Source organism: Rattus norvegicus, chromosome 13 (genome assembly GCF_036323735.1).
Source record: "Rattus norvegicus strain BN/NHsdMcwi chromosome 13, GRCr8, whole genome shotgun sequence".
Taxonomy (NCBI): Eukaryota; Metazoa; Chordata; class Mammalia; order Rodentia; family Muridae; genus Rattus; species Rattus norvegicus.
This window is the reverse complement of record NC_086031.1, coordinates 104,898,713-104,923,561: the sequence shown is the minus strand read 5'-3', so window position 1 is coordinate 104,923,561 and position 24,849 is coordinate 104,898,713. Positions and strand designations below refer to the sequence as shown.

The 24,849-nt window shown below is 47.2% G+C and overlaps 1 protein-coding gene across 10 annotated transcripts in view; it reads left to right on the top strand.

Moving 5' to 3' along the window:
* The window catches only part of Rps6kc1 (ribosomal protein S6 kinase C1), a 144,195-nt gene that overhangs the window by 97,929 nt on the left and 21,417 nt on the right, over window positions 1-24,849 (top strand). For 9 of the 10 annotated variants that reach the window (XR_001840773.3, XM_008769830.2, XM_039090578.2 and 6 more), the window contains 4 exons: window positions 10,374-10,421; window positions 11,469-11,601; window positions 20,520-22,055; window positions 22,326-22,415. Coding sequence is in view for 9 of the 10 variants with exons in the window: in XM_008769830.2 (XP_008768052.1) it covers window positions 10,374-10,421; window positions 11,469-11,601; window positions 20,520-22,055; window positions 22,326-22,415 (1,807 nt within the window). In the remaining variant the exon portion in view is untranslated. Of the gene's footprint in view, window positions 1-1,678; window positions 7,140-10,373; window positions 10,422-11,468; window positions 11,602-20,519; window positions 22,056-22,325; window positions 22,416-24,849 lie in introns of those variants that run through there. The other variant, XM_008769832.4, reaches the window with a different exon arrangement.

Sequence of the window (24,849 nt, the reverse complement as noted above, 5' to 3'; positions counted from 1 at the left end):
GCTGATTAGGCATGCACCGACAGGCAGGGGGTGGCTGCCATGTCTGTTAGCATTGTGCGAGAGTGTGGGATGCCATTCTCACCTGTGGATGGTAGATGCTGTGTGGTAGACTCACTCCAGCTTCTAGGCGTACCCCACTCAGGCGTATCTGTGGAGGGCACAGGCAGGGAAAGTCTATACAGCAACTGAAGAAATACTGTGTTTTCTAAGCAGATGCCAACAGGGCCCTGAAGTGAGATACAATAGTAGACTATAGTTTTAGGAGAATTAATTTTCACCTGAATTTAACAAAGTCAAACCGTCAAACCACAATTTCAAGGAAACTTCAGATTCAAACCCGAGAAACAGGATAAATAATTCACGATGGATTTGAATGGCCTGGCCTGAACTTGGGCCTGTGGACCCAGGGCTTCTGTGTTTACCATCTCTTTAGCAGTGTCTTTGTGGCCTTGGGCAGGTTCTTCACAAAAACAAAAACCACACAATCAAATCCAGGAGACAAAGGAAGGTGCTCAGGTCTGAGAAGAGCCTCTGAGTGGCTGTTTCCCTCTCTCCTGAGCTGTCCTTTGTAGATCCCAGTTCTCGGTCCTTTGTCCTCTGCCTCTGCTGTCTTTCTATCAAGTTTCCTTCTGACACACATGTCCTGTGGAAGCAGGTGTCAGGAAGTGGTAGGTGCCTAGGCCTAGGATTTGAAGAATCACACAAAAGCTGTTTCTGTGATGGGAGTATTGTTCACTGAGTACTCACCCCACAACAGAGGTACCATTGTGGAACAGCCATTGACATCTGGTGTTGGGAGTAGAGAAATTGTCAGTGGTTGGTTAGGTGGGATAGTCACTCCCTGGGTAACTTACTGGGAAATAACCTACATTGTCTTGTTTTAGGGTATGAGGCATTGGGGATTTGGACAAATGACTTGTAAACAAAGAAAAAATGTAAGAAAGACTACTTTTAGAATATTTTTAGGTTAATAACAAAATTGAGAGGCAAGTAGAGATAGTGCCCTCTTGGCGTCGCCATCCATACACACCGTAGCTTCCACTGGTATCAGCCTGACAGAAACCACATTCGTCCCTGGCCCAAGAACAGAAGTTAACTGAAAGGCAGTAGCGTCACAGTGTATGCAGCTCCTGTGTGGACTGGATTCCTGAGGTGATCAGTTGCAAAGATGGCGGTGGACTTTGGCCCGTGCATTCAGAGCTCTCCACCCGTGTGCTCTTGGCTGTGCTCCTTGGCCTGTGGAGATATAAATGACCTGTGCTGCCCCCCATGCAGACAGAAATGAGGACTAGAATCTTCAAGTTATGCTCTGTTTACAGAGCTGGCAACTTGAGAAGACAGGTTAGCCACCTCCAGAGCTGTCTGGATCTCATCTTCGGCCAGGTGGTTATAGGGCTTGTGCCTCTGATCGGGGCACTTCGTAGTCTATATCTTAAGAATACATTTGTGCTTTACAGTGTAGGAAGGGTGCACACACACACATGCACACACACACACATGCACACACACGCACATACACACCAGATCTGTTCTAAGTTGATTGCTCTAAATGTCATCCCAAGGACTAATTCAGGGGATGCAAGGCCTGGTAACCTTGGTATTTATCCCCACTGTACCCAGGCTACAGGGAGAGCCGAGAAGGAGAAAAACCAGCACTGTGGATCTCCAAGGTAAGATGGACAGCCAATCAGGACAGACTGACTGCCTTTGTCTCTCCTCTTTAGCTAAGGAGCCAGGGGCCAGCATCTCTTCAAAGGAACATGCTCAGTGCCCTTGCATTCTTCCTGGGTCCCTGACTAAAAGTTCCACTATTTCCTGACAGCACTTTGAGCTGCTTCTAACACATGGGCCTTTGGGAAGTGTTCAAAGACCAAACTATCACATACACTTTATAACAAGTTACCTACGGAGTCTCAGTCTGCACAGCCTCCTAGCTGTAGTCAGTTGTAGGCGGCCAACTGCTCAGACCGTGTTCTGTCATGTATGCCACCTGATGGCATTCTCGGGACCTGTTCCTGCTCTGAGGGCTTCTTGAAATATGGATCTGTGCTAATGTGGTGAGTTTTTAATAAAAACAAAACCAAAAAATGGTTTCTTGTATTTTAAAAAAAGTATGTGTGTGTGTGGGTCTGTGTGGATGTGTGTGTAAGCGCAGGGCCTGCAGAGCCTAAGAAGGTGTGGGACCCCTGGAGCTGGAGTTACAGGTGGGTGTGAGCGGTACTGTGGTTGCTGGGAACGAAGTCCTGGCTTCCAAAGAGAAGCAGTGCTAGGCCATCTGTAGCCTCTAAAGAATGAACTTTAACCTCTCTTCACTTGTTAAGATTCACTTTGGCTCTTGTCTGCAGGGTTCATCTTTGTTCAAATGGGATGCCTTGAGGCCTCCACTGTGCTGTCTATCCTTCAGGCTGTCTGTCCTCATTGCCTTCAGAGTCAGTGCCTCCACCCCACTCTCTGCCCTCAGGGTCACCACTGGACTCCCTGTGTGCAGCCCTTTGGGTGGACTGTCCTTTACTTTGTGACACACGTGGGACTTTCCTCATCTCACGGCCTTTGTTTGTTTATCCTCGTGGCCTCTGAATGGTGTCTTAGTGTTTCTGGTGCCCACTTTCTTGGGCACTTTCTGTGTGAGCATTTTTATTCCTTTGGAGCCTCATTGCTGAGTTGCCTATGGAGAAGGAAGACAGTTTTGTGAGAGACTGACCAGTGTCTTCCAAAGGAGCTGTGGCCCTTTACGTCTCCCCCAGCTGTACAGAAAGTCACGTGCTGTGTCTTTACCACCCAGCTCCACCCCAGAGAGAATTTTAGTTGACACACAGTGATGGCACAGAGGCATGGAATGCAGCGTCGTATTTCAGTGCATGTGTGCTGTGTGTGTGCAGCCAGCAGGGCAATCGGTCTACTCCCACTTGAAATGTTTATTAGTTCGTGGTGCTTTAAAACTGTGCTAATGTAGTTGTTCTGAACTGTACAACTATTAGATGTGAGCCCTACCCACCCCCATGTCCAGCCTCCTAGCCCTGCTCTGCAGGTGAAACTTACAAGGTCATTTATTTGCCTTTAGCTCCTGCTGGGAGAATGCATAGTGTTTGTCTTTCTGTGTCTGGCTGGCTTCATGGTGGCTAAGATGCTTACCTACAGCTTCCAGGCAAGCCCGTAGTGCATTTTCTGGCCTCCCTGGACTCTGCACATGCATATGTACATATAGGCAAAAAACTGGTGCACACAAAATAAATAAATAAATAAAATCTAGAAAAAGATTGGCATTAACACAAACCGAGTTGCAGTTGACATTTTTGAGACTTGATTTAGAAGATGGTTTTAGCATCATTCTATTGATTGATTGATTGATTGCTCTTGGTAAATTTGTTCTAAAAATTATCTTAAAAATTATAAAAAATTCCATTTTTTCTAACTATGGTTAAAAGATGAATTTCTGTTAAGATGAATACATTTTTGAGATTCAACATTGTAGGTGGACTAATACCACAGTGATGGGTGGGTCTTATGTATAGAAGCTGAGTGTGTTATCACCTCAAGGAGGTGTCTCTCTCTCTCTCTCTCTCTCTCTCTCTCTCTCTCTCTCTCTCTCCTTTCTCCCCCTCCCTCCCTCTCTCCTTTCTTTTGACTCTAGATTGGCCTTGAATTTGCAATCTACCTGCCCTAGTTTCCTAAGTGTTTGCAAATACATTTTCCAAGCACAAAGACACATTTCTCCCAATATGGCAACATTATGATTGTTAGCCTTTCTTGGAGGATACATTACTCTGGAAACATTGGCTTTACTTTTAGCCATTTGTTACCATTCAAATTATTACGGTCTAAAGAAATCCTGGTGGTGGCAGAGCATGTTAAGTTCTCAGTGGTATGAAGTGTTGGTGGGCGTGTGTGTGACACAGGATGTTACGGCCGGTGCCCTGGCCTGGACAGGAGCTTGCATCTTCGCAGTCAACCCTTTAATTAATATTGCGTGGATTTTGTTAAACTTGTCTCAGAGTGTATTTTCCTTGGGAAATGTTTGGACTTTAAGTGCCCAGGAGAGAAGCCCTTTGCAGCATGCACTGTGTGTGACTGTGTAAGTTGTGTGACTCTCACTATTCATAGACTGAACAGACAACTTAAACCTTAAACTTGAGCCTACTCAGAGGAAGGCTCTTCTAGTAGGGTCAGCCTTCTGTTAAAAGGAAAGCCCACCACACAGGCCTGGGGGACATCCCTTGGCTGTGCTGCTGCTTCTGCCCGTGGTTCAGCTGTTGGAAAGGCAGTGACCTTGGGTGCTTTTCTGTGTATGACTGCTTACTCCAGGGTTCAGTGTGTTCTGGTAGCTCGCCCGTCGCCTGCCTCTGGCTTCACTCTCCCCCTTATGCTGACTGAGGCAGTATTTCTTCAGTCTCTCATCTCTGGGCTTTGATGCATATGTTCTGAAGGTGGCCACCGTGACTTTGGGTAGCAGCAGATGGTAAACCTTCATGCCGCCACCAGCTATACTGATGCTAAGTTGGGGAGTTCACATTTGATGAAGAATCAGAAGTGCATATGAAAGCTTTCACTGCCTAAACACCTTCTAATTAAAAGATTAGCATACGAAAACCTTTGCAGCTGCCTGGGCATTTGAAGGAAATGAAAATTCGTTGTTTTCTTAGAAATGCAGATATTTATCTGTCAGTGCAGTTCCCCATTGCCATTGCCTCCTAACAGCTCTTCCTCACTTGTCCCAGTGTGATTTTGGCAGTAGTCGGGCAGTAGCTAGGTGATTAGGACTGAAGGAGGGACCTTTGGAAGCCACAGATGCTTGCACACCTTAAATTTAGGTACTCTGAACTTGAGTGTGTGTGTGTGTGTGTGTGTGTGTGTGTGTGTGTGTGTGCGCGTGTGCGTGTGTGTGTCAGAGAGAGAGAGAGAGAGAGAGAGAATATGCTATCATCACATGGTTCTGGTAGATTTGATCTGCTGTTTTCTATCTTGGAAACTATTAGATATTTCTGGGTTAAATTGGTGCTTAAAGAACTCAGCCTGTCCCAAGATTACCCTTCTTTGTGTGATGGAGCAGGTACATGTTACTCCAGTTCACAGGCAGGACTCTGTGACACGTTAAACTGAAAGTTCTAACACAGAGAAAATTTGGTTCCATCCAAGGAAATTTAAAAATATTGTGCATAAATCCTAGAAGCCTGTTGCATTTGCTACCAAAGCAGCTTTTTAAGAGTAGGAGGCGAGACTGTTTTGAGGCAAGCTGAGTATCCAGGGGCAGGACTTTTAAAACTTTCCTTCTGAGCAGAGAACGTCTGGGAGACCAAAGGTAGACTGACGGCTTGTGAGAGTAGGTATGGGGCTGCTCAAACATTGGAACACGTTTGTGTTTTGTGGGTATGCAAACTGGCATCAACAGAGCCCATGAACAGGGCATGGACCTGGATGCATCTGGGATCACAGACTTTGGACTGCAGCGTAAACCACAGATCTTAGAGAACTGTTCCTGATCTGTGCTGTTGCCGGAATCTGTGTGGAAGCCTACGGAATCCGTGTGGAGGTCTACGCATGCTCCCTAGGGCTGGAGGGAATTCTTGGAGAGCGCTGAAGGATGTTGGGTGTTGCCTTCCACTGTAGATGATGGCCAGCAGGGATCTTCGAGGGGAGGGACTCAGCTCGTGTTTGACCACACCCTGTGAATATATGCTCAATGCCAAGTAGAGTTGTCCTTGTGTGGGTGACAAGGTGTAGGTGACAAGGTGTAGGGAAGGACTGGGAAACGAGTATGGTAGGGGGTCTATGCTGGGAAATCCCCAAAGAATCAATAAAAGTGTTGTGTTGGGAAAAAAAAAGAAAGTGAAGTGCGGTGGGCTTAGATGAGATCTGGGGAGCCTGTGCTCACCCACACATCACTGGGGCAGTGGAGGGCCGTTTGCTGCACACAGCCGTGCCTGCAGAGTGGTGATGTTTTAATGCTCCCAACAGAAATGACTTAAGCATTGTAACTGTAGTCAAGTCCAGTGCGGCCTGTTCTGAGGAGAGAGTGAAGCATCTTTTTCTTGCCCCGACTGTAGGTAAATGGTTTGTGAGTTTTCTCCCGATTGTGTGTTGCTCTTTCCTTCTCTTTCAGTGTGTGTTTATAGTTCTGGTGGGGCAGAAGCATGGATGAGTTTGGTTAGTGACCTAAGTTGCTCTCACCCCCTCAACCATGCTCTGTATCACTGTGGGCAAAGATGGTGCAGCCCTTCCTGTCAGGCCCTACGCTGATGTAGTGTGCTGTGTATGTGTGACAAATGAAAGAGAGAAATGTGTTAATCGTGTTCCTTCAGGAAGATGTGCTGTCCACAGCAATTATTTCATGACAGTGTTAGCAACAGCACTTGTTTTATCATGAAATAAAGGATGGTTTTAGGAGCCTTTTATTGGGAAGACAATTGTATCAAATTAGTACAAATTAGAGTTTTGTCTTTATAAAGGTGAGCAGACCCATGAGCAGTTTTTAAATTGTGTTTGAGTCTACATATGAACAAATTCAGTCTGAGGGTTAAAGACGCTGTTATTTTGTCCTTTCTGCTGACAGCTTCATTACAGATCGGCCTACTGTTGGCATTAAAAACATGTCTGGCTCCTTATGATCTGTGTGCACGCGGCTATGATATTGATGCTATACCACTGTTCATTAAGGACTCACTTCAATGAGGCTGCAGTGGATAAATGTGAAGAGATACAGATGTTAAATGCAGTCGTTCTTCTTTGTGTACAGCCGCATGGCTAATAATTTCCTAGTGGCTAAAGCTCTTGTTAGCAGGAGTGCTGGCGTGTTAAGAACGGCACTATAAATAACTTTAAGAATGAAAGTTGAAGGTGCTTCTTTTAAAGACTATTGTTAACTAAACATTATTGCCAAGCAGATGGGGAGCAGTCGCCAGCCTGATGTTCCTAGGTCTAATTACATTACCACCAGCCCTGTACGGCTCAGTTGAAGAGGTGTACCCAGAGTCCAATTTATAATCATTTAGGCAACACCTGTTTGGGTGGAATTGACAGTCAAAGGGCACATTTAAAAAAAATCACATATGTTCTTGTGTTTATTACCTCAATGTGAACGTTGTCGAGCGGCAAGCAAACTTGGTGAGAGGAGAAAGCCTGGATCCACCCGCGCTTCCTGCCAGGTTTGTCCGTCCTCACCGGTCCTTTTACGCCTTCTGCTTCATGCTTCACGGCTGAGGGAGACTGGCAAGCAGAGGAAAGTGCACCCCCATTCCTGCAGGAGTATTCTGTTCTGACAGCGGAGGCTTCTGGTAAGAAAAAGAAGCTGTCCGACCTTACCTTCCATCTGCAGAAGTGTTTCCACCCCACGTAGACCTGAGTCCTTGCAAACATGGTCAGCTCTCTGGGGAGTAGCACAAAGAGTTGTAGGCGGATGTAAAAACCTGGAGATGCTAGCCTGGAGATGGAAAGCTAGGAGCACAGATGCCTCCATAGAGCCCGCCACTGTCCATCGCCTTGTGTGTGTGGAAGAGACCATTAGGTCGCCTTCAGGACTCAAGGATTACGAGAGCATTTCCATGCCTTGGAGGGTCTTTTTGTAGAGAATTGTCAGGAGCCCTGCCGGCAGTTGAAGTCTCTCTGTGTGATAGCAACCGAAGCCCGCGCCTTTCCTGAACTGGCGGTCCACTATCCTTTCATAGTTTTTCTTCCGGTATTCTTCACCTCTGAAAGGCTTCCTCGGGGCAGGATGGCTCCTGTCATTTCCTCATGCTTTCTGCAGGGTTTCCTGTCAGTCCTTCACAGGGGCTCCTTTGAGTGGGTGGGTGGCTACCCCACCTCGTGCTCCGTCTCTCACGTGCAAGTTGCTCTTTCCTTGTTATGTCCTTTTTCTGGCTGCTTTCGTTCCCACCTCCCGTGTGCCAAGTGTGTAACTAGCACACTGTTTGCACATGTGCAGGACAGGTAGGCAGTGAGAGATGTCGCACTGGAGCCAGCTGTCCAGGGACACATTTCACCCTTCTTTGCTTGGTAGTTTTTAAAGGAGGATCAGTTAACAGTTTACAGTTGTTTGCTGACCCTTGAACTTGGTTGGTTAGAGATGGGATGTTGAGAGCGCCCCATGATTGTACTTTCTGCCCTCGGTCCTGACTTTGTTTCCAAACTCCATTCGCACCTTGCCTTCTGTGTTCTTATTAAACCTGCCAGTTGTGTACTTGAAACAGAAACACCATTGCTACCCTACTGTCAGCATAGGCAACGCCAGCAGAGTTAGCTGTCTGAAGACCCTGTGCTCATTATGTTAGGATCGTGTGAGTCGGAGGCCTCTCTGGTGTGTGGAGGACCTGCCGCCATGCACACTCACACTGCTAACAGGCTGCCCTGCCTGTGCACTTAGAGGGGTGAGCTGTCTCCTTGCTGCTGGTTAGCTGAGGGCTGCTCTTTGCTTCTAAACGTTGCCTGCTTCTCTCAGGCTCCCTCTGAGCTTCTAGACGTGCCCCTTTGGTTCTTGCCTGTGCGGGTGGGTCTGCATCCTAGCCAGGTCCTTCTCAAACAGGGAAGACCCCTTTACCACATCACTGTGAAATTCATGGGGTTCAACATCACCCACCTGGACAGCCCAGGTGATCTGTAAGCTCCGCTTTCATTATTTCTGTGAAGTGCTTTCTACAGCACAGTCTGCTCACAGATTCTTGAGCGGGCTGTGAGCATCTCTGGGGACCATGACACTGTGATATTCCCATAAGGATTTTGACATCTGGTTGGGAGATGACAAATGAACAAATGAAACCAAATTGAAGAGTTTGAGATGCCGTAATAGAAGTCAGTACTATATAAATGGGAAGACAAAGGAAGAGCCATCAGTATTAATAAGAGAGACAGAGAGATTGACATGAGTTGAATATGGAGAAATGAGCAATGGTTTGAGTTACTGACTGGGGGAATATTCCAGAGAGAAGCTGCAATGATAGTGATAGCCATCGTGACCCTGAGTGAACTTTGTAAGATCATCTCAGTGTGACTGTCACACATGGTGGCCGCCCTGGTCATCTTTCATCATAGCATCGCACCCAGGGCCCTGAAGTCAGCTATGTGTGGAACCGGAGTGGTGACTGAGGGGGCTAATGCTGATTACCCATGTCGGACGTGGTAAATGCTTACACTGAGGGAGAGGAAGGAGCCAGAGGTGGTTAGGAAGGCCTAGGAGGTGCAGTTCCTTTGTTGACTTGACTGGCTTTGTAGTTGGAGAATTGAGAGAGACTTAGAGCTTGGGTTCAGGAACTCTGCAGGACATCTGGAAGGTATCTGTGTGAATAACACTGTATCACTACACAGGCTGGCTTAAATAGGGCAGGTGAGGCACTCGGGAGAGGCTGTCAGAGAGGATGACAGCAGCCTCTGTAATGCCAAAAGAACGGTGGCGGCAGACACTCATGGGCTTGCTAGCTGGCCTTTGTAGCCTATCTCTGCCTGTTTCCTTCTCCTAGGCTGTCAGGGATGGCCATTCGAGGGAGCAGTGTGTGCAGTGAAGGTCTTGCAGTCCTTATGAGTTGGTTCACTTCTTTTTTTTTTTTTTTTTGGTTCTTTTTTTTCGGAGCTGGGGACCGAACCCAGGGCCTTGCGCTTCCTAGGTAAGCGCTCTACCACTGAGCTAAATCCCCAGCCCCGTTGGTTCACTTCTTACAGACATGGGACAATGAGTGACACATCTAAACACATTTATAAAAGAAGCCTTGCCTGGTATTTTAAGAATTGACTATAGAGCTATGCAGTGTGCAGGGGAGCTGGAGGCCTGTCATGACGTCTTGGTTGTCAGCTGGGGCACTGGGGCAGGGCGGATGTTGACTATGGAGTCAGTAGGGTTTGTTGATGGTGGTACAGAGTAGAGAAGCAGTACCCGTGGACGCCTGAGACGGCACTGGAGTCTCAGTTGTGGAGACCATTAGGAGGGCTGCTTAGAGATCACAGAAGGTTAGGACCTCATCAGTTTTAATAAATTACTACCGCTTTACCGTGTGAGGGAACCACCACCGCCACCCTGTTTTGCGGTTTCCCCACTTGCAAAGCTGGCCTAGAATTGCCAGGTAGCCTAGTACCCACCGCCATCTGCACCCACTTCCAGTCTCACTGCTGCAGGTACACCGTGCCTGCCACGCGCCGCACTTTTAAGAGACATTTTAAAAATAAATCCAGGAAACACAGGGATGGTTCTATGCTGTAACAGTTTTAGAAAAGAAAATTGTAATAAAATTTATCAAGGCTGTTTGGGTCCGATGATTTAAGGTTTTTAAAACGTCTATTTAGAAATTAGAATTTTGGGAAGAAGCACAACCAGAACCTGATTCTTCGTCTCTGAAAGTAAAGAGTTAATGTTTTATTATATACTGCTAAAATTATTAATTGTATCTTTTATTTAGGTTTTACTTGTAATGGACACAAGGACAGAACAGACATTCATTTTAAAAGTAAGTAAAATTTGTATGTTTAGTGAATTTAAAAATTGACTTTCAAACATAAACATGCTTTTGAAAGAAAAATACTTTTACATGGCACTTGATATCATATGTTTTTGGTGATTGCTATTTCTGTCTTTCACAGTTGATAAACATATTGTAGCTTCCATTTAAAGAGTTTTATGTTAAGGACATATAATTTGAATGCATCCAAGAACTAAGCGTGTATTTCAGAGGTGCCGTTCTGCTTCATGAGGGTCACACGGGCCTCAGTTGAGCTGTGAGTACAGCTCCTGGTTCTGCAGATACTTGGCAGAGCTGTGTCCTGGCCTGTTCTTTGGTGCAAATTCAGTACATAGTTAAGTGAATAATTTTAGTTTTGATAATGTTTTTGGAATGGTTTGCAATAGTATGTATTCTAAATATATCCTGATTAAACATTCCCATGGCACCCAAAAGGACGCTTGCCTTGAGCACCCCTTTTCTCTTGCTGATCAGGCACAACAGGAGGTCGGTCACATTGACACGTGTGCAGACCGCCCCTCTTTATGAGCAGTCCATGCCCCCACACCCAGTGGTATTTACCTAGCTTTTTAAAACCTGGGTGCAAGACCAGGAAATACACAAATTGTGTGCTTTTGGAGGTTGTCGTTAGTATTTTGGAAAAGAATTTAAAAGTTGCTGCTTCATGCAGGGCATGCCTGGTGTCTGGAGAATGGAACTAGCTGCTGCCTTAAAAATATACACAAGGAAAATCAAACTTAGAGGTCACAGAGAAGTAACCGTGTGTCATCCTGATGACTTAGTTTGAGAGCATCGCTAATAAAAACACTGACCCACGTAATTGATTTTAATGGCAGCTTTGTGGCATCTTCTGCTGTCTGGATTCACGCCAGATGCCATCAGCGGAGCCTCTGGGGACCGAGGGGCACAGAGCAGCAGATGAGTGGCTTCTGGAGCCCCGAGTAACTCGGATAGATTAGTTTGGTTGATAAACACTGAGCACAGCAGGCTCCAAAGGCAACTGCGGGTACAACTGACCTTTTTGTTCTCTGTCAGGGTCTCAGGAAAAGCAGCGAGTGCAGCAGGAACAGGAAGACCATCATCCCCCGCTGTGTGCCTAACATGGTGTGTCTGCACACATACATCATCTCGGAGGAGTCGGTGTTTCTCGTGCTGCAGCACGCCGAAGGTGGGTTGGCCGTGGAGAGAGTCACCTGTGCAGTGATGGAGTGTCAGTGATGGCGCTTTGCTTATCTTTCCTGAGCATGGGGATTTGTCTCCTCACTCCTGCTCAGCCTCCTTGCTCTGAGTTTAGGGGAACAGGACGACCCAGGCGGCTGGCCAGCATCACTCACTGACCTGTGGGACAGACAGTCCTCATGTGTGCACGTTGCTGGGAGATTTACTGACAGAATAAGAGCTTCAGTGCGCACGGAAAGAGCGAGGCTTCATTTAGAGATTTAATTCTGCTCCCTTGTCTGCACTAAAAAGCTACACTTACGTTAGATGACTAAAAAAGCATCCCCTGCAGAATTAATTAATTGCTTCCTTCAGAGGGAACGCAGGGGTGTTTGCTTAACATTTGACATTGCCTCGTTTCTGATCTGAGTCTCATGAACACAGCCACTGGCATCCGCTTGAGTACAAAGCAGAGGCCTGGGCTCCCCTTCAGCCGCTTTGGAGAACAGGTGGCAGAAGGCACTCGCTGACTCCGTGTTGCCTGATAACACCTGAATTTAAATAAATATTCTTTTATTTAGGTGACTACAGCATGTTAATATAAATTCACATAACATGTATTGCCTTTTGGTGTTTAAACAGATGTTCTTAAAATAATGAAGAAAATATAAATTATTTTCCACTCTTCACGAAGGCGTCCTTACTTTTATATTGAAAATGAAATACTCTATTTTTCTAATAGACATAACATTTGAATTTAATACCCTTTTCTCGGGAAAAAGAGACACTGCCTTCTGGAATGGTGTCTTATGATAATGCATGCAAGGTTTTCGGTGGAGCAGTGAGGGACCAATGTTGTTCTGATGGAGCCTGCACAAGACAGTGAGGTGGAAGGAAGACCCCACACGCAGTGTTTAATAGGGAATTCAGAGGGGCTCCACGGCTCACAGGTAGTAAGAGAGTTAATTGCGTGTGTGAATTGGATAACTAATTCACCTTTGTTCAGACATTATAGACAGCTTTTATCTGAGGATACCAGTGCATTACAGACATTATTGAATTAGAGGTCATGTCATCTGATAGCGAAATACAGCCACCTCTGGTGTGGAACAAAATAACTTCCGTAGTAATAATCCATAATCATTTAGAACAAGGTCAGTAGGATGAATGTAATTATGGTCAATATTCTATTACCCGGCTGGATTATTCATGCTGGAGATTATCTGAGGCAAGCTTTGACCCTCGCGTACCTCGAGGCTGTAGCTCGCCTTCCTCCTCTTCTCACACTTGTCTTTCCTCTGCCATCTTCCCTCTGCCTCTCAAGACTGAGACTGTAGCTGGTGCTGGTGTAATGTGCTGTGCCAGTGTCACAGTGCTCCAAGAGCACGGACAAACGGAAGCACAGTAGTACACTGTCACGGGCGTCTCTCCTTTCAAACGTCTGTGGCTCGATTCCCTACAAGTCTGTGATGTTAGGAACGTTATTGCAGTGGGAACCTCAGCTCATTTGCTCTTCGTTGACTGAGTGTGTGCTGCACACGGAGCTGAATTTCCCGTGAACAAAGCAGGACAAGGACCTGCCCCTTCCAAACTTAACCTGCCGCTAGGAAGTTGAACACGAAAACAGAAAGCAGTGGAGCACGGCATACAAGTCAGGCCTCCACTCTGACACCTAACACAGGCTGACTCCCCGAGTGACAGAGGGGGACTGCTTCACGCATGCGCGGATATGGTGACATTTAGGAACCGTTGAATCACAATTTGGATGTAAGGTCCAAGGACAGAGGCAGTGTGACAACAGGTGTTTGATGACCAAGAAAGGAGCTGTGGCTGTGGTGTGGCCATGAGGATAGCTGTGATGCTGTGGAGAGGCAGGCAGGAGTGCGGCCCTGCAGGGTTAGGAGCTGATTCACCTCAGGAGCTCACTCACGAGCCGGGTGTAGTGGGATTCGACACTCATGCCAGAGGAGGGCCACACGAGATCTGAGTTCAAACAAACAACCGGAAAGGTCACTCCTGGCTGTGTGGAGGTGGTGGTGTAGTTGGCTTTCTGTGGCTGGGATAAACACGATGACAAAAAGAACTCCGGGAAGAAGGGCCCATTTGGTTTACAGGTTCTACTTACAGTGCATCATGAAGGGCCGTCAGGGCAGGAACTTGGGGCAGGGGCCTGGAGGCAGGAACTGCAGCAGGCACCGTAGAAGACTGTTGTTTCCTGGCTTGCTCAGCACGCTTCATACATAACCCAGGACCACCTGCCCAGGGTGGCACTACTACCATTCGTCAGAGAGATGCTCCTACAGCCAGGCAGTTACTCATGTGACCTTTCCCCGATGCCTAGGTTTATGTCAGCTTTACCTGAGGAGCCCTCGCAGACGAGCCTTTCCCCGATGCCTAGGTTTATGTCAGCTTTACCTAAGGCCCTCGCAGACGAGCTGCCTGGAGCTGAGTATGGAGCAGGCTGAGCTTGGACCCAGCAGATGAGATGGTGTGGTCTTTAGGGCTGGTGGACCTGTGTGTTTCCCAGGTCTGGCTCAAGCAGTGGAGTGAATCAGTTGATAGCTGTGTGTTTCCTTTACCCACTGTGGTCCTTTCTGTAGATCCTCCAGGAATTAAGACACTGTCACAGATCCACATGTGGAAGGAGAGAATAGACTCCTGTAAGTTGCCCTCCCACCTCCACATGCACTGTGACAAGCTCCCTCCTCAAAGAAACACTTGTAAAAAGGCATCCTGACAGTGCAGATAGCTCTGCCGAGCCCTGAGTGTTCACAACGCACAGCTTCGGCTCCCAGAGCTCACAGAGCTAGAACGTGTGCAGGTTTCCTGCTCGCTTTGTGCTTGCCTCACCCAGAAGCCTCCAGGCAGCTTTCTTGAGCGTAGATACAGGTCTGACACCACAGAGAGACAAGCAGAGGCGTTTGCCGCATGGAGCCCACATGGTGGTTTAGATGGGGCAGACAGTAAGCGCACACACAGGAGAAGACTCGAAGCTACTGAAAATGGGGAGAGCGGGTTTTCGAGGGCTGGGGAGCTGTTCTCACCGGTGGTCACCATACTGAGGAAGGGGCATTTGATGAGTGAGAAGGCACGGTGTCTGTGTGTGTGTGTGTGTGTGTGTGTGTGTGTGTGTGTGTGTGTAGGGAGAGGAAGCCTTGGCAAGAGAGAGCCAGGGGTGAGCTCAGCAGCTGAGCAGCAGCCTCATCCACCAAGCTCGGATGATGGTTGAGTAGAGTGTGGAACGAAGAAGCTGGAAGCTGGAAGGCAGGGCCTGTGGTATCTCACAGCCTCTTACACTGCTCGTGAGAACCTGACTGAGCAGGATGAGTGGTGGTTGAGGGATGCTCAGCAGAGCCATGGCAACACAAGGGCTATGTGAGGCAGCCCTTGTGAGCACGTGTACGGGATCAAGGTGGTAAGACACAGCCAGAGCAAGTCTAGGTCCTGAGAACTCAGTGAACTCCCTCCCCAGGGTAGGGCCCAGAGCCCCAGAGCCCCAGAGATGGCAGAACTCTCAAAAGTCCCCACCCGAGCAGCGCCTCAGCGGGGCCAGGCCGCAGTGTCAGCGGTGCTGGCAGGACGTCTGGTAGCATCTGCATGTCCGTGCCCACATCACTTACGTTGTTTGAGTCTGAACACGTGTTAAAAGTAGAACTGACCGATAGGATTCTGCCTCACAGGAAGTACTCCAGGGTGTCTGACTCAAAATGTTAAAAATGGGGCTTCCGTTCAGTAAGTGGTGGGAAAAGTAGATTGAGTTGGAAAAAAATGGCTTCAGTTTTGGACACAGGAATTATAGATAGTGTACATACATGTAGAGTTCATGTGTGTACATATATGTATGCATGTACATGCTTGTAGAGGCCATAGGTCAGCTGTAAATGTTGTCCCTCAGAAGCTGTTCATGTTGAGACATGGCTTCTTACTTGGCTTGGAGTCTGCCAAGAGGCTGGCTGGCTAGCTGGCAAGCCCCAGGGACCCTCTGAGTTCTGGGGTTCTAAGCATAGCACCACCACACCCAGCTTTCTTATGAGGCCCTGCCATTGCCCGATAAGCACTTTTGTGAATGAGCCATTTCCCCAACCCTGGAGATGTTTATTAATACCCAGATGGACATAGGCAGGACAGAAACATTTTCAGGAGGGCTGCAGAAGGCATAGTTTAGTTACGGTACAGTCTTAGCGTACTTACAGGCCTGTGTCCAACCAAGCTTAGAAGACAGGCTTCAGATAGTCATCGCTCCTTTAACCGTTTGCTTAGCTCCATTTGGGGAGCAGATAGGGACAGCCTTCAGTCAAGTCTGTGGGTGTCGATGTTAAGAGACTAGAGGTTATAGAATGTTCTTCAGCCTAGCCATGAGTGGAATGTTCACTGTGTGGCGTGTTCTCAGTCAGGGAAAGGGATGATCAGGTTAGAAGCCCACAGCTGTGAGAGCAGAGCAGGGTGTGGAGGAATTTCTCCACCAGTGTCTTCATTAGCCGAGTTCTAAGATTATTAGCACACAAACTCCAGCTCTGTGGAGTCTGCAACCCTTCCTGTTCATGCCAGTGCTCCATTCTGAGCACTGGAAATCAGGCTTCTTTTTTCCTTGTGGAGATGGTATCTGCCTGTGCCCAGGCTGTCTTTGAACTTGTAATCCCCCTGCCTCAGCCTCCATAGTGCTGAGATGACAGGTTTGTGCCACCCTGCCTATTACTTCTGTTTTTGTATTTTAATGCAGATCTAATATGCTGCCTCTCACCTGTGTGGCATCTTAGCAGTGCACATTAGACACCTTCTGAGCTCATACAGGTTGTGTTTTAAAATATCACTTTGCACAGGGTGGTGGCACACACCTTTCATCCCAGGACTCAAGAAGCAGAATCAGGCAGATACCTGTGAATTTAAGGCCAGCCTGGTCTACATAGTGAGTACCAGGCCAGGCAGGGCTAAGCAGACTGCATAATGAGATATACCCCCTCCCCTCCCTCCTTCCCTTCCCCTCCCCTCGACATCCCTTCCTTTCCCCTCCCTCCCTGCTCTCCTCCCCTCCCCTCCCCTCCCCTCCCCTCCCCTCTGCTCCCTTCCCATTTCTTTCCTTCTTTATGAAGAAAGTGTTCTCTAGGTGTAGTACTTAGAAGGTTAAGGCAGAAAGATTATAGCAAATTCAAAGCCAGCCCGGAGTTTAGATCAAGGACAAGGCAATGTGAGCTGTTTAACCCATTGCTAGTTCTGTGGCTTGAGCACGTCCCTTAGCCTTTCTGTGCCTCGGTTTCCTTGTCCAATAGAGACGGCAGTGGCTATGCACTCAGTAGAACTGAAGGAGGTGAGGCAGCTCCATGTGTACAGCAGGTAGTGGCAGGCGTGAGCTGAGCACTGCGTGTGTGCAAATGCTTCTGTGAGGACCTGAGGAGAGGCTCTGCTCATCTCCCATGATGCAGCTCCTCCCGTTACTGGGTTGGATGTGTGAGGTCTCTATTCTTGCATGTATGTATCTTTGTGCATTTTTGTTTTGTTTTGAAGAATTATTTGTAAGGCAGATATCTTTAAGTGGGAATTTCTAGGTCAAAGGTGATTTTTACTTTGCTATAATAATATCATCTGTGTTAAATCTAATTTCTAAGTTTGCTCAAGCAAATCCACTCATTTATTGTTCAGTCTTATAGAAAACCAATAAATTAAAATAAGAGACAGAGAGGTTTAATTAAATGTTATGAATTACTATTTTATAGCTTAAGATGGCTTAAAACTGGAATTGCCAATGCTTCAAAGCAGCCTAGCATATATCAACTATATGCTTGGTGTGTTCGCATGATCAATACTTTAAGTATTTTCTATTTTATTTGACATTTAATGAGCAACAGTTGTTTAGGTCAATGGTGTCGTAATGTCATCAAGGCTTGTGTAAATCTGTTTGTCAGGATTGATCTGGTTCTGAAGAAAGCGGAACCCTTTGGAGGACTTGTGAGTGTTGCAGGAGTAGTATTCTCTGCTTTGGGGACTCATGGGGTCAGCAGAGGGGAGGACATACTTCGTACCCAGCCCTGCTCTGCACTGAGTGCTGGGCTGAACTGGAGAGGCTCACACAGCCTCCTTCCCTCCAGGAAGCCTGGCTCCTGTAATTCATGTTGGGGCTTATGTGAGCCCAGAAGGTTCAATAAAAAAAAAAAAAAAAAAACAAAAAAAACAAAAAAACAAAAAAAAACAAAAAAAAACAAAAAAAACAAAAAAAAAGTTACAGTGGAAACAGTGGAAATTCAACAGGATGTCACCATGATTAATAAAATGGCTAGTGGCTAATGTCTGGTACAGGTAGCTTGCTGAAGAAGGAGCGGAGTTGTCTCTTGTGTGTACAGGGGATTCTGGTAGAGCAACATAGCAGCCTGCACAGCAGCCTTAGAAAAACTCATGTTCCCCAGCCAGCTGCCAGTGCATGTGGGGATCCCAGGACCTGCTCAGCAGCTAGAGGCAGGAGGATGGAATTCAGCTAACAGAGGAGCATTTGACTGTATCGTAACACACCCTGTGTGGCCAGCTGTGCTGCACAATCATTTGAACTCATTTTCTCATGAAAATGTTATGATATGATGCTAATTGTGAGTTAAAGTTGGAGCAATAGCTGAGAGTTACATCCTGATCCACAGGTGTCTGGCAGGGAGAGAGAGGGAGAGAGGAAGAAAGATAGAGAGATAGAGATAGATGGACAGACAGACAGGCACGCACACACACTCACACTCACACTCACACTCTGGGCCTAGTATGGGTTTATGAAACCTCAAAGCCCACCCTAAGTGATGTACTTTTTCCAACATGGCCACCCCTCCTGATCCTTCTAATCCTTCTCAAACAGTTTCACTACCTTATGACTAAACATTCAAAAAATTTGAGTGTATGGGGAGAACATTCTTATTTCAAATCACCACATACTATTCCCTAGACCCCATATGCTTGTAGCCAAAGCATAATGTAAAAATGCATTCAGTTCAACTTCAAAAGTCCACATAGACTATCAGAATCTCAACATTGTTTAAAGGTCCAAAGTCTCTTTTGGGACTTATGACAATCCCTTAACTGTAGCCCCTGTGAAATCAAAATAATGATGATGATGATGATGATGATGATGATGATGATGATGATGATGATGATGATGATAACAACAACAATAATGACAAACAGATCACACACTTCTCACATACAGTGGCACGATTGTTCATTACCATTCCAAAGGGGAGGAAAGGGAGCATACTGGGGAAATGCTGGACCAAAGCAAGACCTAAAACCAGTTGGGCAAACCAAACTCTGCATCTCCATGTCCGATGTGGAAAGGCTCTTCAGACCTCCAGCTCCTTTCGGCTTTGTAGACTGTAACATACTTTCCTGTCCTGGGCTGGTTCCGATCCCTGTTAGCAGCTCTCCTTGGCAGGTACCCCACAGCTCTGGCATCTCCAACATCTTGGGGTCTCCAGTGAAATCCAGGCTTCACCTTCACCGCTTCACACAGTGGTTACAGTTGTCAGAAGATGTTGGCAACCACAGTTAAGCCACGGGTGGATCCTTAAATGTTAGTACATTCGTAGGGGGAAAGTCCTGAACATAGACTCTAAAGAGAACAGAAGGGGACATGAAGGGCAGAGGTGGGGTGGGGGCACTGACAGTCACTGACTGCACTGCCCTCATGCTGAGGGCAGGGTAAGCTGATTTGTAGCCTTGCGGATGTCCTTGGGGTGAATTGTGAAGCAGATGCTTCTTGGACAAATGGCTTTACACCTGTGGCTGACTGCTGATGGCTATGTATTTCAGTCGAGCTCCCTTGGTACACGACACCCAATAGCCATGAAAACTGATCTGAAAATTTACCCTCCTCATCTAAGCAGGGAGGCTTACTTTAACTCATTCTCTTAAATTTCATTCATTCATTTGTTTAGTGTGTGTGTGTGTGTGTGTGTGTGTGTGTGTGTGTGTGTGTGTGTATAGAACACAGTCTGCAGAAGCTGCTTCTCCCCTTCTGCTCATGTGGGTCCCTGGAACTGAACTTACAGTCTTCAGACTGGGCAGTAAGTGTCTTTACCTGTTGAGCCATCTCACCCATAACTCATCTTTTCATTTCCCAGTTTTGGGAGCTGTTTCTGTTGTCATGGAGAATGCGTTTGTAGCTTCTCTTCTTGAGACTTTGGCCCCAAATTTAATGAATTATTCTTTTGATATGGGCTTTAATAATTAAATTTCTAACCCATGCGGTTCCCATGATTGTTAAAAGCATGCAGATCCTTGTTAGAACACCTCTCCACTCTAGAAGCTGACGCACCCTTGTGGCCAGCGTTGTGGGAGCTGTGCTGGGTTATCTCATGCTCCTTTGATGACACAGGTAGGTTCTGGGTCTGAGGTGTGTCAGAACATGGGCTGTTCTCTCCTTGGTGGCTCACCTTATTAATCGCTGCTCAGTTAATCTTCCCCAGGGGTCATATTTGTCCATACAGAGTATGCGTCATGTTCCAGAGGCAGAAGATGTCACTTTCGAAGGCACCAGCTGCCAGGTGGCCCACCTGTCCCCAGGTCTGGCCTGGGCATTTTCAGAATGGGCTGGCACTGTACTCCCTACTACAGTATACAGCATTAAGCAGCCCCCGTCTCTCTGGTGGACTGGTTATAACTTAAGCAGAAGACTAGACAATGTTTAACTTAAAGATCTAGCTATGCGGGGATGGCAGGTAAATCCCTTTACAGGAAGAAATAGGTTGTAATTTTTAAAATAATCGTCACTGCACTCAACACTTAGTGAAGTCCACAGAAGACTGTCACACTTTATTCATATACAACATAGTAGGTCTTTGATATTAATGAATTTTGTTGACTTCTTTTTTGTCTAATTATCATAGTACTTCATTTTCTTCAGTGGCTCAGGTAACTACCAATGTAGAAATTTTAATTTTTTGTCGCTGTTGTTCACAGGTGGCAAACTCTGGTCATATATCAGTAAATTTCTGAACAGAAGCTCTCGAGAAAGCTTGGACATTAAGGAGGCGAGACCGCCCATGCCTCCTCGAGTGCGCCTGCAGCAGCCAAGTGCTAGTCCTCAGGGCAGCTACAGTGTTGAGTCCAGAGGGAGCGACACAGGGAGCATGCTGAAGGTTCTGCCCCTGAAGACTAGCCTCACCCCGAGTTCTCAGGACGATAGTAACCAGGAAGATGATGGGCAGGACAGCTCTCCCAAGTGGCCCGATTCGGGCTCCAGCTCAGAGGAAGAGTGCACAGCTGGCTACTTAACGCTGTGCAACGAATATGGGCAAGAAAAGCTTGACCTTACATCTTTGAATGAGGAGTCTGTCATGCAGCCTGAAGGGGAGAATGCTGATAGCCAAGCTGTTAGGAGCTTCCCAGCATCCCTCACCGCTGACAGTGCAAGCCCCAGCACCCAGCTCAAGTTCTTCCCTGGAGACGAGGGCCTAGAAGCAGTTTGTTCTCCTCGAACATCTGATTCCCTCAGGAGGTCGAAAAACAGTCCTATGGAGTTCTTCCGAATAGACAGTAAAGACAGCACAAGTGAGCTCTTGGGACTGGATTCTGGTGAGAAATTACACAGTCTGAAACCAGAGCCTTTGAAAGCACTCTTTACCCTTGAAGATGGAGACAGTCCTTCCCAGAGTTTTGATGCCGGCAAGAGCCAGGGAGAGAGTGAAGCTCAGGACTCCATCAGCAGGGGCTCAGATGACTCCGTCCCGGTTATCTCATTTAAAGAGGCTGCCTCTGAGGATGTCTGTAGTGCTGAGGAAGGGAGGCCTGACCTTCTTGTGAATCTACCTGGTGAACTGCAGCCAACCAAAGAGACTTCAGCAGTGGACCCTACTAAGTTTTCACAGGCCAGCATAGGCAGGCTGGAAGCCCCGGATGTGTTGTGCCTCAGGCTGAGTTCTGAACAGTGCCATGACCTGGGACAAGAAGGCCCAGAGGAACTGAGCCATCCCACTGAATTCCGTCCTGGTGGTGTGACCCCAGAGCGCAGTGCTCAGGCAGATCTTGGGGTGTTGTTCACGGCTACAGTTGATCACAGCAGCTCACAAGACCAGTTTCTGTTTTCCAGCTTGCATTCAGAGTCTGACAGGCTGGGGCAGGTGGAGGGAGCGGTCACTTCACAGGACTTGCAAGAAAGCCTATTCCACATTGCTAGTCCATGCTCAGGTGCTAAAGAAGACAGCGCACACACAGACACTGCCACGTCTGAGGAAGTGCTGCTGTTCACAGAGCCGAGCAAAGAAGGAGACTCGGAGGCCAAGGTGCGGAGTGTGGGAGCCGGGGGAGCGGAGAAGGAAGTCCATCAGATCTTCGAGGACCTGGACCAGCGACTAGCAGTAAGCGCCAGGCTCTTCATCCCAGAGGGCTGCATTCAAAGATGGGCAGCAGAGATGGTGGTAGCCCTGGACGCCTTGCATAGAGAGGGGATTGTGTGCCGAGATCTGAACCCAAACAACATCTTATTGAATGATGGAGGTCAGGAACTTTCACAAATGCATTTCTTTTTATTCGCTGTTGCTTCCAATTAACTGAGTAGGCGTTTTATCTTGTAATTAGTATCTTCATTTCCTGTCTAGAGCTTCATTATCAGTGCGGCAAATTCACCCCAGTAATAGCTTCTAGTACTTAATGAGGCCATTATTCTTAATGATACTGTTTTTAGCTACAAAAGGAGTAATTACAGTTCGCTTCTGCAGAAAATGGAAGAGAAAAATGTTTTGATTTCTCCTGTCGTTTTGTTTTTAGGACACATTCAGCTAACGTATTTTAGCAGGTGGAGTGAGGTTGAAGATCTCTGTGACAGCGACGCCATAGCGAGAATGTACTGCGCCCCAGGTTAGAGCACTCTCCTCAAATGCTTCACTTGAAAGGCAGCTCTTCCTTCGCTCTGCCAGTTGTGCTTTTCACTAGCTGCTCACGCCCGGGTCTGCTCACCCCTTCAGCCCAACGAAGAAAAGTAGGGGACTGAATGATATGGAGCCAAAGATGTGTGTATGGGTGTGCAAACACACACGTGCATACTCACTGCTCTTGGTAAAAGCATTTATATATCTCTGGAAACTCATTGTGTTCTTTGAAGTGTCTTAAGGAAGGCCTTGTGTCCCCTAAGCCTCTCCACATGGGCAGACTTTAAATTTTATTATGATCTGGGTCTGCTTTTTATTTCTAGCATCACAGATGTATGTCTGTGGCCTTCCGGGCTCTGTTGGCAGCCATAGTTAAGCATGTCCGTTGCATTTGAGCTGTCCTCCTGTCAGTGCAGATGGGGTGCACGGAGTCTCAGGAAGGAGCAGGGCTTACTCCTCCCCTGCCTGCTGGCTGCCCCGTGTGCGTCTGGAGCCGATGTAGTGCACGGGCTCCCCTGTGTGCATGGTCTCTGGTTTGTAGGGGCTCACAGCTGTGCTGCTGCTCACCTCGCTTAGCTCAGCCTCACAGGAAACCATGAAAATTAGCAATGAAAGGGCTGTCTTTTTTTTTTTTTTAGGGAAAACTTTCCTTGGTAAGAATTGCTGGGCTGAGGAAAGGCAGGTTTGTCAACCCATAATGCAGATTCCGAAACTTTCTCCAGACCAGGACTTGCAAGCCTGTACTGTGCTGTAGTTAATGGAGAACAAAAGCTCTGTAGTGAAACCACTCGCTTCTGTGCTCACTGGGGCTGCTCTCTAATTTGTTAGGAACTAACATTTCAGGTTCCAGCTACTGTGGATATATTTTTTAATTATTGTGAATTTGGAGGTCTTAGAGTCCACCTTAGATTTGGGAGAGCCTGTGAGTAAGTGTGTTCTGTCCTGAAGTGGGGTCCAGTGTGCGGTGGATTAGAGCTGAGTGTCGTGGGCGAGTGCTTCGGTCCTGACCAGGGACTGTTGGGCTGATTGCCGTGTGAGCACACCAAGGCCGGTTCTCCTTTAGCATCTGAGCGTTTCTACATGGTGGGGTAAAACTATTCTGCAAAAACTCTCCGTTTCAGGAACTGAGCTTACCAGTTTCCAAGTTAACAGTTCCAAGTTTAACAGTTTCCCGTGTTCACCGGTTTCCAAGTCCTGACTTCATTTCTCCGGGAATGCCACTCCTCACGTTTGACCAGCAGGTGGCAGTACACCATTAATGGATTCTTCTATTTCTGCAGTCCCCTTCTAGGTTGTCCTTCATAGGGTTTGGGGGAAAAAAAAATCCAGCCAAACTGTAGTCTGAAGAGAGGCTTTGTGGTAATTGTTTGCATGAAAGAATTGCACCTTCCAGCTGCTTTGCTGCTCCAAGCATGAGCAGCAGGGGTCGTTCCTCCAACCCTGAGGCAGATCAACTTTAGCAGGAAGGTAGAAACCCAGAAAAGCAGACCCCACCTCCTTCTTGTTAACAGGACCTCAAGCCTAGAGAGGCAGAGCCTGCACTTCTTAATCCTACAGGGTTGGGGCCTCACGTTGCAAAGAATCCCTCAGAGCTGAAAGGCTCTGCCTGTGAGTAGGTATCTTCCTTCTCAGTGCGGGAGAGCAGTGGTGAGGGCCAGCATTTCAGTGGACAGTGACCACACAACAGGAAGTAAATAGAGCCCTTGGCAGCAATTCCCCTGCCCCCGTCCGCCCCTCCCCTGACTCTGACCTGAGTCCTGCTGGGATAGTCTCTATAGCTGAAGCTCTGCTGTCTGGTGAGAAAGTGAAGCCCAGGGGGTGCTGGGGAGAGCTCTGTCCTCTGTTTACCCAGTGTGGCTGCCCCTGCCCTCCTCCCTTCCAGGATCCTTATCATCTGTTTGTTCAAAAACCATCACCCACCTGCCTGTGCTTTATACTATCACTGCGTCCTTTTATCTTGTGGATGATGTGCCTTGATATTTTGAGAAAAATTTCCAGTAACAGATTCGATTTACATGGACAGAAACTTGAGCAAATGCCAGACTAGCAGGGGGGCCATTATTCTGTTCTATAAATAAGTTTAGACCAAAAAACACTCACAGAAACCTGGGGACCAACGTGTTTTGGTCTAATTGAGGGGAAAAGCAAGATAGATAAATTTTGAAATGCAAATGATCACCTTCTGTTGTTTAAGAATTGCCTCTGCCAACTTTGTGATCTTCGATTTAAAGCCACCGACCTCCAGCCACGTCTGCAAAGGCAGTCTAGGGCTCACAAGTTTCTGCAATAAAACTAAGAACTTGAAAAAAAAAGTTGCCTTTCATGTTAAAGCAAAGAGATCCAGCAACACAAAGACAAAACCCACGGAGCTCTGTCTGTCTGTGTCTGTGAAAAAGCTGGCCCTTAAATGGCTGCAGCTGTGG